The sequence below is a fragment of the Entelurus aequoreus genome, linkage group LG08 (genome assembly GCF_033978785.1).
Source record: "Entelurus aequoreus isolate RoL-2023_Sb linkage group LG08, RoL_Eaeq_v1.1, whole genome shotgun sequence".
NCBI classification, from domain to species: Eukaryota; Metazoa; Chordata; class Actinopteri; order Syngnathiformes; family Syngnathidae; genus Entelurus; species Entelurus aequoreus.
The window spans coordinates 4290854-4303353 of NC_084738.1; the positions used below are offsets into that span (position 1 = coordinate 4290854).

Consider the following 12500-nt stretch of genomic DNA (forward strand, 5'->3'; position numbering starts at 1 on the left):
GTTTCTGTCAATGATGGTAATTAGGGATGTCAAAGTTAACACGTTTTTGCGATTAATCACAAAAAATGATTGCATTAATCATGTATAAAAGCAGATTAATCAAACAATTTATGTTGACCACAAGTGCTCCTTTACCTTAACCGCGGAAGCTAGATTGCCAAGCAACTGTTTAAAGGAAGTCTAGTTTAGTCCATTATTTATTGGTGTACAAACCCCGTTTCCATATAAGTTGGGAAATTGTGTTAGATGTAAATATAAACGGAATACAATGATTTGCAAATCATTTTCAACCCATATTCAGTTGAATATGCTACAAAGACAACATATTTGATGTTCAAACTGATAAACATTTTTATTTTTGCAAATAATCATTAACTTTAGAATTTGATGGCAGCAACACGTGACAAAGAAGTTGGGAAAGGTGGCAATAAATACTGATAAAGTTGAGGAATGCTCATCAAACACTTATTTGGAACATCCCACAGGTGAACAGGCTAATTGGGAACAGGTGGGTGCCATGATTGGGTATAAAAGTAGATTCCATGAAATGCTCAGTCATTCACAAACAAGGATGGGGCGAGGGTCACCACTTTGTCAACAAATGCGTGAGCAAATTGTTGAACAGTTTAAGAAAAACCTTTCTCAAGCAGCTATTGCAAGGAATTTAGGGATTTCACCATCTACGCTCCGTAATATCATCAAAGGGTTCAGAGAATCTGGAGAAATCACTGCACGTAAGCAGCTAAGCCCGTGACCTTCCATCCCTCAGGCTGTACTACATCAACAAGCGACATCAGTGTGTAAAGGATATCACCACATGGGCTCAGGAACACTTCAGAAACCCACTGTCAGTAACTACAGGTGGTCGCTACATCTGTAAGTGCAAGTTAAAACTGTCCTATGCAAGGCGAAAACCGTTTATCAACAACACCCAGAAACACCGTTGGCTTCGCTGGGCCTGAGCTCATCTAAGATGGACTCATGCAAAGAGGAAAAGTGTTCTGTGGTCTGACGAGTCCACATTTCAAATTGTTTTTGGAAACTGTGGACGTCGTGTCCTCCGGACCAAAGAGGAAAAGAACCATCCGGATTGTTATAGGCACAAAGTGTAAAAGCCAGCATGTGTGATGGTATGGGGGTGTATTAGTGCCCAAGACATGGGTAACTTACACATCTGTGAAGGCGCCATTAATGCTGAAAGGTACATACAGGTTTTGGAGCAACATATGTTGCCATCCAAGCAACGTTACCATGGACGCCCCTGCTTATTTCAGCAAGACAATGCCAAGCCACGTGTTACATCAAAGTGGCTTCATAGTAAAAGAGTGTGGGTACTAGACTGGCCTGCCTGTAGTCAAGACCTGTCTTCCATCGAAAATGTGTGGCGCATTATGAAGCCTAAAATAGCACAAGGGAGACCCCCGGACTGTTGAACAACTTAAGCTGTACATCAAGCAAGAATGGGAAAGAATTCCACCTGAGAAGCTTCAAAAATGTGTCTCCTCAGTTCCCAAACGTTTACTGAGTGTTGTTAAAAGGAAAGGCCATGTAACACAGTGGTGAACATGCCCTTTCCCAACTACTTTGGCACGTGTTGCAGCCATGAAATTCTAAAGTTAATGATTTGCAAAAAAAAAAATAAAGTTCATGAGTTTGAACATCAAATATGTTTTCTTTGTAGCGCATTCAATTGAATATGGCTTGAAAAGGATTTGCAAATCATTGTATTCCGTTTATATTTACATCTAACACCATTTCCCAACTTATATGGAAACGGGGTTTGTACTTTAGCAACTTGTTTTTTTGTAATATCATTGAGAAATTGTTCAAAATGTGCTCTTCAAAACAAACTGTTAATAAATGACGATTATTCAAGTAAAACATTTAAAAAATGTATTGAATTTTGTCAACATTTTGAGGTATTTTTAAAAAAATATATTTTTAATTATTCGTGTATGACTTTCTGACAATGAAATTGCATTGTTGTCGAAATATCAGGGCCTTTTTTTAAGTTACTTCAAATGATGTAAAAAAAAAAAGTATTAACAGTGATTAATCATGATTATTTTAAAGTTATGAATCACCATTAATCAAATTTTAAAAGTGTGATTAATTTGATTTATTTTTCAACAACGGTTTGACAGCCTTAGTTGTTTAAAAAAAAAACTTTAAAAAAATTGCCAATCAGCTCTAAGTATGTGTTTTACTGCCCTCAAGTGTCTACTTGCAAGTCGGTGCTGTATAAAATGAATAAAACATCAATACGGTATGTATTTTCCCATTGTTGTTGAAATCCTTTGCTTTTTCAAGAAATTAAGGTGACACTTAAAAAAATTATCGAATCAAAAAACTGATTCAATGGTACTGGGGGGAAAAAATAAGCCATAAAACATCACAAACCCTGGAAAGACTTCACTCGACACGTTGACTTCTTTCTGATACTTTGGATAAATGGGTTGAAAACATATTGCGTTTGATCCCTGCACTGATGAATTAATGGCCGTGTTAAATCCAAACTCTGCTTGGAGCAGGTAAACAAGCGGGCCAGTTGGAGTAACGATGGGAGTCGACTTTTTGGCTGACGAGGGAGCGCCTCGGGAAAGAAGCGCCATCAAGGCCAAACTTCCTTATGAACTCTTGATGAATAAATGAATGAGTTCCTGGCGTCATTTTTTTTTGGTGCCTCTTGTTGCTCGCCTAATTAATTCCCAGGATTGGAGAGAGCGACTGGAAGATGTGAGAGAGGAGAACGCTCATCCTCAGCCTGGTGTGTGTGTGTGTGTGTGTGTGTGTGTGTGTGTGTGTGTGTGTGTGTGTGTGTGTGTGTGTGTGTGTGTGTGTGTGTGTGTGTGTGTGTGTGTGTGTGTGTGTGTGTGTGTGTGTGTGTGTGTGTGTAACATCAAGCAGCACATGAAGGCGTTCATGCAGCCATTTCATTAGGCACACCTGCATCATCCAGTAAAAGAGCTGGATGTTCAAATGTCACTTTAACCTAACCTGCAACAATCAAGGGGGGTTGAGGCGTGTTTCTAATATTGTGGGTGGTTTGTATGCCTTGAAGGGGACAAACTATAATAATAACAGCTATTTTACTGTGAACACCAATAGCTTGTGCACCTAATAAAAAAACCCAAATATTTTATTGTACTTACTTAGTCATAGTTTATACATTTTATGATTTAACTGCGTTTTACGAATGTATTATTCTACTAAAATAAACATAAGTTACAGTATTTTTTTAATTATTTATTATTCATTAACTTGTGGTGTTTACTCCTTTTTTTTAAAAAATAATTGTACTATCATTCATCCTTTTGTTATATCATAATTTAACTATTAATTTATTTAATCATTCAATTATTTTATTTAATAGTATTTTTTTTATTATTTATAATTCATTAACTTGTGGTATGTATTACTTTTTTTTATAATTGTATTATAATTCATCCTTTTGTTATGTCATAATTTAACTATTCATTTATTTAATCATTCAATTATTTTATTTGATATATAATTGTTGTATTATTTATAATTCATTAACTTGTGGTATTTATTCTTTTTTAAAATAATTTTACTATCATTCATCCTTTTGTTATATCATAATTTAACTATTAATTTATTTAATCATTCAATTGTTGTATTTAATAGTATTTTTTTTAAATTATTTATAAATCATTAACTTGTAGTATTTATTCCTTTTTTTAATTCATTTGTTATGTCATAATTTAACTATTAATATATTTAATAATTCAATTATTTTATTTAATAGTATTTCTTTGTTATTTATAATTCATTAACTTGTGGTATTTATTCTTTTTTTTATATATATATTTTTACTATCATTCATCCTTTTGTTATGTCATGATTTAACTATTAATTGATTTAATAATTTAATTATTTTATTTAATAGTATTTTTTTATTATTTATAATTTATTAACTTGTGGTATTTATTCCTTTTTTTGTATAATTTTACTATCATTCATCCTTTTGTTATGTTGTAATTTAAGCGTTAATTTATTTAATCATTAAATTATTTTATTTAATAGTATTTTTTATTATTTATAATTCATTAACTTGTGGTATTTATTCCCTTTTTTTTAGAAATACTTTTACTATCATTGATCTGTTTGTTATGTCATAATTTAACTATTAATTTATTTAATTATTCAATTATTTTATTTAATAGTATTTTTTTATTATTTATAATTCATTAACTTGTGGTATGTATTCCTTTTTTTTATAATTGTATTATAATTCATCCTTTTGTTATGTCATAATGTAACTATTCATTTATTTAATCATTCAATTATTTTATTTGATATATAATTGTTGTATTATTTATAATTCATTAACTTGTGGTATTTATTCTTTTTTAAAATAATTTTACTATCATTCATCCTTTTGTTATATCATAATTTAACTATTAATTTATTTAATCATTCAATTGTTGTATTTAATAGTATTTTTTTTTTATTATTTATAAATCATTAACTTGTAGTATTTATTCCTTTTTTTAATCCATTTGTTATGTCATAATTTAACTATTAATATATTTAATCATTCAATTATTTTATTTAATAGTATTTCTTTGTTATTTATAATTCATTAACTTGTGGTATTTATTCTTTTTTTTATATATATATTTTTACTATCATTCATCCTTTTGTTATGTCATGATTTAATTATTAATTGATTTAATAATTTAATTATTTTATTTAATAGTATTTTTTTATTATTTATAATTTATTAACTTGTGGTATTTATTCCTTTTTTTGTATAATTTTACTATCATTCATCCTTTTGTTATGTTGTAATTTAAGCGTTAATTTATTTAATCATTAAATTATTTTATTTAATAGTATTTTTTATTATTTATAATTCATTAACTTGTGGTATTTATTCCCTTTTTTTTAGAAATACTTTTACTATCATTGATCTGTTTGTTATGTCATAATTTAACTATTAATTTATTTAATTATTCAATTATTTTATTTAATAGTATTTTTTTTATTTATAATTCATTAACTTGTGGTGTTTATTCCTTTTTAAAAAAAAAAATTGTACTATCATTCATGCTTTTGTTATGTCATACTTTAACTATTAATTTATTTAATCATTCAATTATTTAATTTAATAGTATTTTTTAATGATTTATAATTCATTAACTTGTGGTATTCATTCCTTTTTTTATTAAATAATTTTACTATCATTCATCCTTTTTTATGTCATAATTTAACTATTAATTTATTTAATCATTCAATTATTTTATTTAATATTATTTTTTATTATTTATAATTCATTAACTTATGGTATTTATTCCCTTTTTTTAAATACTTTTACTATCATTGATCTGTTTGTTATGTCATAATTTAACTATTAATTTATTTAATTATTCAATTATTTTATTTAATAGTTGTTTTTTTATAATTCATTAACTTGTGGTATTTATTCCTTTTTTTAAAATAATTGTACTATCATTCATCCTTTTGTTATGTCATACTTTAACTATTAATTTATTTAATCATTCAATTATTTAATTTAATAGTATTTTTTTATTATTTATAATTCATTAACTTGTTGCATTTATTCATTTTAAAAAATGGTTTACTATCATCCCTCCTTTTGTTATGTCATAATTTAACTGTTTATTTATTTAATCATTCAATACAACACAGTACTTTAGTATTTATTCATTGTTTTATGTATTATACGTACACTCGTACTGGTGTGTACAATATCAAAATAATATCTTATGCATTTATTCATTGCTTCTTTTGATCATTCATTCATAGATAATTATCATATGTGTTGCATAGTAACATGTTATTTTATTCATTCATCTTATTACTATTTGATGATGCATACACCCTTTAAACAAGTATAGTCATAACATTGCATCACTTTAGCACATTTTCTGCAGAACTTGTGCAGTTTTCAGTCGTGCTTTATGCAAAATGCATGTTTTCCACTGCCAGTGTGCAAAATATATACACATCCAAAAAAATGAATAGTTGTGTTGTTTTGCCATTGCTTGATCCACAACGTGTGTGTGCCATTGTCCTCTTACCTGCAGCGTGTGCCATGTCCACGGTCCCACAGCACAACAGAGCCTGCAGTGTTGTCCACATGAGCGGGCTGACAGTCCAAGACGGCATGGCGCTCACCCACTAATGTGCGTTCAGTGGAGCCGAACCATCACCCGAACCCAAAACAGCTGACGAGCCTCCCCCTCTCCTCTCCTCCCGTCTCCTCCCCTTCCCATTCCCTCCCGCCCCCCTCCTTGGGGAGGTTTTCCCAAAAAAAAAAAAAAAAAGTCCAAAGGCGTCCCTCAGTTGGGTCAACTTAGCACCGACCGTGAGACGCCTGTTCTCGCCGAAGTGTCGCCGACGTGAGGGCGGTGCTGGGCGGGCAGGAGGAGGAGGAGGTGTCGGGGGTGCTGCGGCTCCGCGGGAAGAATGACAGCGAAAGAGTTGTCTTGTGAGCGCCATGTGCTTCACCGGAGAAGCCCCGCAGGGTCCTAGCGCTCGCCGGGTTGGTCCGCCTTCGCCGAAACCGGAAGCAGGTAGCGAGGAGACGGGAATGCATTTCGCAGTCGCTTTTCAAAATAAGGGCCCCATTTAATTTGACAATCAAAATTAGGCTTTTAATATTTAAAAAAAGCTTTGATTCATATTAGTTATTCTAATTTAAATCTGCCGTTTTCATCGTATTTGATTCTGAGTGACATAGTTGATACGCTTTTCGGCATTTCACGCTAATTATTTTAAATGGTCTATTTTTCCACAAATGAGTTTCGTTTTTCAAACACTTTGGACGACACAAACGTTGTTATTTTTTTAATCACGACCCCAAAAGGGACAAGCGGTAGAAAAATGGATGGATGGATGTTGACGAGTCAAATTCCTAAAACATGGAATGGGTGAGGGCGGACCTACGTCACTTCCGCCTACCAATCCCCTAGCAACCGGGAATTGGTTGAAAACAAACCAGCTCACAGCGAACACAGCATTGACGGAAAAAGCATTTAACGAGCGTTGTGGCTTGGAAGTCGGCGTTAAATCCTTCATTTACGCATTTTAACTTATTCGCATATCGTGTGAAAAAACGAAAATGTATTATTTGCGTCAGACTCGTCTCAGTGAACTTTAAAGCTTCTCAGGCTTAGCTTAGCTTGCTAGTTAGCTTAGCCTGCGCGCTACTAAGAAAGAGACGCGGAAGTTATCAACAACAAGATCAAGTGTTAGTGTATAAAATATTGAGAGATTTGAGGGCTACATGTATTGTTTAAGTACAACTGTTCTTCGCCAGGTGTTCTTTGGCCGCCCTGGCTTACGTTTTCCCGGTGGTGTCCATCTTAATGCTGCCTTTGGTATCCTCTCGTTGTCCGGTTTTCGAAAATAGCTAGCTAGGCTATAGACATATAGTATATACCGCATGTTATTTTTGTACAACAATAACTTCAGCTGTCGAACGTTATAAGGTAAAAATTCAACAAGTACAACATTAGCACGGACGGTATAGCCAAGTTGTGGTTAAGAAGGTGGATTTTTGTTCCTTATATTTACCAGAAACGAAGTGATCCGAACACACGACCCGGGACTTTGGGGGACTCCAGTGAGAACCGTCCTCGTTTTCCCGGTGTAAAGCTGCGAGCCATTTGTCTCGTCTCTGTGGGCTTTTATCGCGCTTTGGCAGAACAAAATACAACCTTTGTTTTCCCTGTTTCCGGTTGTGGTTAGCACAACCAAAAACAACACAGTTTTTCGGCATTTTGGAGGCAGAATGACGGGTTTAACCAGCGTAGGTCGACAGGTTAAAGAGTAATGGCAACGGTTTGTTTTCAACGCCAGTCTGCTTGCTATGGCTCGAAGAACCCGTATGTAGCTCAGTTGCCCGGATGTCGGCCCTCACCCATAGCGCGACGGAAAGCAGTTATGTTTGCGCATGCGCGTGAAGGATCCAATCCAAATCCACTTTATTTATATAGCACTTTTTAAACAACAAAAAATGTTTCCAAAGTGCTGCACAAAAATGTTAAAAACAAGATTGAAATACTATCCTTAGCTCCACCAATGACTGAATAAAAAACAAAATAAATAAATATAAAACCAATGTAAAAAAAAAAATAATAATAAAAAAATAAATACAAATAAAAAAATACAAATAAAAAATAATAATAAAAAAAATACAAAATAAAATAAAAAAATAAATAATATATATATATATGTGTATATATATTAGGGCTGCAATTAACGATTAATTTGATAATCGATTAATCTGTCGATTATTACTTCGATTAATCGATTAATAATCGGATAAAAGAGACAAACTACATTTCTATCCTTTCCAGTATTTTATTGAAAAAAAAACAGCATACTGGCACATACTTATTTTGATTATTGTTTCTCAGCTGTTTGTAAATGTTGCAGTTTATAAATCAAGGTTTATTTATTTATTTATTTAAAAAAAAAAAAAATTTAAAGCCTCTGCGCATGCGCATAGCATAGATCCAACGAATCGATGACTAAATTAATCGGCAACTATTTTTATAATCGATTTTCATCGATTTAATCGATTAGTTGTTGCAGCCCTAATATATATATATTAAAAACGATTTTAAAGGGTAAAACCAATTAAAACAATAAATAGAAATAAAAATGTAAAAACGATCTAGCCCTGAGAGCGCCTCTGATTGGCTCTAAAATTGCACAGAAATAAAGTTTGTATACTTACTATATTTTATTTTTGCGCCTGTCATGGGACTCCATATTAGGTACACTCACACAATAGATTAGAGAAAGTGATTTATTTATGTATCTATGTAATTTAAAGGAGCGCTATTTCCAATATTTGACAAAATAGTTCATGCATATTTAAGGTTGAAACTAAAACTAATTTGTTACTTTGTCATGTAGTTATTGATTGTATTATTTGAACAGTAAGAAAAAGAAATTGCTGGATGTTTTGTAATGTGTTTGTATTATTTTCAACTATATTATGTATTTATTTAAATACTCAAATCATCAATTCAATCAATTAAAGTATTGATAGTTCTTTTGAAGATTTTACCATGCAAGAAACATAAATAATGTGTGCATATTTTAAGCTGAAAGTTAACATTTTTATCTTGCTTATTTACTTATAATTGAATACATAAATAGTACAATTTAAAAAAAAACAGCCATATCAAATTTGTTGTAATGTATTTTAAAAACATATGATGGTTTTAAGATAAACAAAATGTCTATATAATTATAGATTATTATTACTGTATTACATAATTATCAATAATAATAGTTCATTTCAACAAAAAGTAAAAAAAAAAAAAAGTTGCACTCCCGTGAAGCAAAATAATTCATGCATATTTCAGGTTGAAACTGAAATTTTTTTTAAATGTTTTTATATAACGTAATATTTGAATAATAAGAAAAGTAAATTGACAGATGTTTGAACTTGTGGTTGTATTTTTTTCTACTATATTATGTATTGTTTTGAGTATTCTGAGCTTGAAGTAATCATTGTTTGTTAAATTTGGTCAAATTAGTTATAGTTATTTAATACAATACATAAATCAAAACATTTTAAATAAATACATCTGTATATAATATATGTATATATTATAATATATAAATAGTACAAAACATTTTAAAATAAATAAACAGCTATTTAAAATCTGTTTTAAAAAAGAGATTTTGTGTGTATATATTAAATATTATTTTCATTTAATATTTGTATCATAAAACATAGAAAACAACTGTGAATAGTTACAGAAGAAATAGTCCATGAAGCTGTAAACTTCAGCACGGCTGCAGGCAACAAAAATAAGCACAGTGCAATTTTCTTTTAATTCTTTGTATTTTATTCTGAAGGCTGGCATCTCATCATTGGCTGCCTCCGCCTCCCTTAACTTGATTGTACTGGCTTCACAAAAAGTGTCAAAATCTGCATATTTTTACACTTTTCTTCTCATTTTGAGTCACAATACAAGTCAAACCTCATGAATAACGCATCCTGTTCAATTTCAAATTAAAGCATGTGTCATTTTAACACGCTGACATGCAAAATTCATGATTTGGTGGTGTAATAAAAGGGTTGTCGAAGGATGCATCGTGTGTGTGCGTGTGTGTTCTTGTATTTCTACTCTTCTTGAGACATCAACAAGGAAAAGTAGCTTCCATATGAGGAGGTGTGAACAAGTTAGGACATAAATCATGGTCTCAATCCGGAAAACCATTGCATTTAATAGAGAATGTCTCATTAGCACCCCTGGTGGTGAAATCTATCAAAATGAGGGTGGTACTAAAAAGGAGGGATTTTTCAAATTGACCCCAAAAGGGACAAGCGGTAGAAAATGGATAAATGGACTGTGTGTCGGTTTTAAAAGTGCTCCACCTCTGGTCAACATATGAAATAACAAGTGTGTGTAAAAAATTGAAATGCGGCCACTTTGGCTAAAATTAATAAAAATTAAAAATAAATATTTATATAGAGACACACTGCAATAACTTGAAGTAAATAATGAAGATTAAAAACCAATTACACACAAAAAATTCAAATTAAAATGTTCTTACTAAAAGCAGTCTTTTTCTTACAATATGATGACTTTTTTCTTATAAAATTGGGAACAATTTCTCATATTCTTTCAGTTTCTGTAATATTGCAACATTTTCTTGCACGATTATGACTTTTTGATGTAAAATTATTACTTTTAATGCAAAATGGTGACATTTGTCATACAAAATTCTGACTTTTATCGCACTATTGCCAATGTTTTTGTCGTTCTTGTAAAATAGTGACAATTTTTGGAGTAAAATTATGACTTTTGTCATCATTTTACCAAGTAAAGTTCCGATTATTATTATAATATTGCCAACATTTTAAAGTTTTGCTATAAAATTGTGACTTTTTTTGAGTAAAATTACGACTCTTTTCATAAAATTGCCAAATGTTAAGCTTTTCTTGTAAAATTGCGACTGTTATTGAGTAAAATTCCAACTTTTATCATAATATTGCACAAATGTTCAGTTTTTCTTGTAAAATTTGGACTTGCGTTGAGTAAAATGACGACTTTTATTATAACACTGCCAAAATGTTAAGTTTTTCTTGTGAAATTGGGACATTTTTCATGTAAAATTCCAACCCATTTTTCACAACAAACTTTTTTATATTTGCATAGTATGTATATATTATTAATGATGTAAATACACATCTTTATATATCTAGCAAGGGTGGTCCTAAAGAGGTAGGTATTTTTCAGAGGTCTCAAGAAGGTAAAAAATACAAGAATGTGTGTGTGTGTGTGTGTGTGTGTGTGTGTGTGTGTGTGTTTGTGTGTGTGTGTGTGCTTTGACAAAGGCGCCATTCAAGCGTCCACTGTTCATTAACATGGCGAGCGGAGAAGAGTTCACATTCCGCCATCTTGCCGAGTAATATCTGGCACTCCGTGATGATTGCATGCTAGCTTCTGCCTGGAGGAGTTTGGTGTGGAGGGGCCCCGTCAGGAGCCGGCGGGGCCTCTCTCGGGTCCACCATTAGTGACCTCTGACCTCACCAATGGACAAATCGGAGTCAAAGCCATGTGACCCGACACTTTTGTCCACAACACGATTCCATTTTGAGTCAAAATGGGACAAAAACGACACAGAATGTTCACATTTTCTGGCATGAAAACAGCAAAAACTGAAAGCTAAAATACTTCAATTAGTATGTTTTTTAGTTTGCTGCTGCCCATTATTAAAATATACTGCCATTTTTTTTAATTTTTTTTTTATTATTATCACTTAAAAACAACTTATGTATTTCTGTATAAACTCATTTCCATTCCTATTTGTCTGCCATTCAGCTGCTGCTTCTGTGTAGAATCTGATCCAACAGTTTCTAGAACAAAACAAAAGAGTACATCAAAATATTATATGTTGCAGTACAGTTCTAAAAACCAAGCATATGCCGTAATAATCACAGTAGACGCCAAAAGAACTATACTTGACTAAATCAAAGTGTTTTATTTTCCCATATTCAATTAAAGTGGCCACAAATATTACATATACTTGTTTTTAATGAATACTTAGGCCTACTAGGCTACTACTGTACTTTAATGGTGGTCATTATGGTGGTACTCGGAGAGCCAAGTCTTTTTCTTGAGGTGGTACTTGGTGAAAAAGGTTTGAAAACCACTGATACGCATTATAAACAAGATTCACAAATAGACGCATGTATCGGCTGATATATGCGTTAAAATGTAATATAATTATCTTTTTTTTTATTATCGGTATCGTTTTTTTTTTGTTTTTTTTGTTTTTGTTTTTGTATTTTTTTTTTGTTTTTTTTATTAAATCAACATAAAAAACACAAGATACACTTACAATTAGTGCACCAACCCAAAAAACCTCCCTCCCCCATTTACACTCATTCACACAAAAGGGTTGTTTCTTTCTGTTATTAATATTCTGCTTCCTACATTATATATCAATATATATCAATACAGTCTGCAAGGGATACA

The 12500-nt window shown here is 31.6% G+C and overlaps 2 protein-coding genes across 3 annotated transcripts in view; both read right to left on the reverse strand.

Annotated features, from left to right (window-relative positions):
- LOC133655326 (disintegrin and metalloproteinase domain-containing protein 12-like) overlaps nt 1-7854 on the reverse strand; it is a 221493-nt gene extending 213639 nt beyond the window's left edge. The window contains exon 1 of one of the 2 annotated variants that reach the window (XR_009826981.1): nt 6069-7854. Coding sequence is in view for 1 of the 2 variants with exons in the window: in XM_062055353.1 (XP_061911337.1) it covers nt 6069-6156 (88 nt within the window). In the remaining variant the exon portion in view is untranslated. The remainder of the gene's footprint in view (nt 1-6068) is intronic. The other variant, XM_062055353.1, reaches the window with a different exon arrangement.
- A 2003-nt stretch (nt 7855-9857) lies between these two features.
- Nucleotides 9858-12500, reverse strand: part of lg08h10orf90 (linkage group 08 C10orf90 homolog) — a 64263-nt gene continuing 61620 nt past the window's right edge. Inside the window, exon 11 of the mRNA XM_062055267.1 lies at nt 9858-11878. Within this exon, the coding sequence (XP_061911251.1) occupies nt 11840-11878 (39 nt within the window). The 3' untranslated portion in view covers nt 9858-11839. The remainder of the gene's footprint in view (nt 11879-12500) is intronic.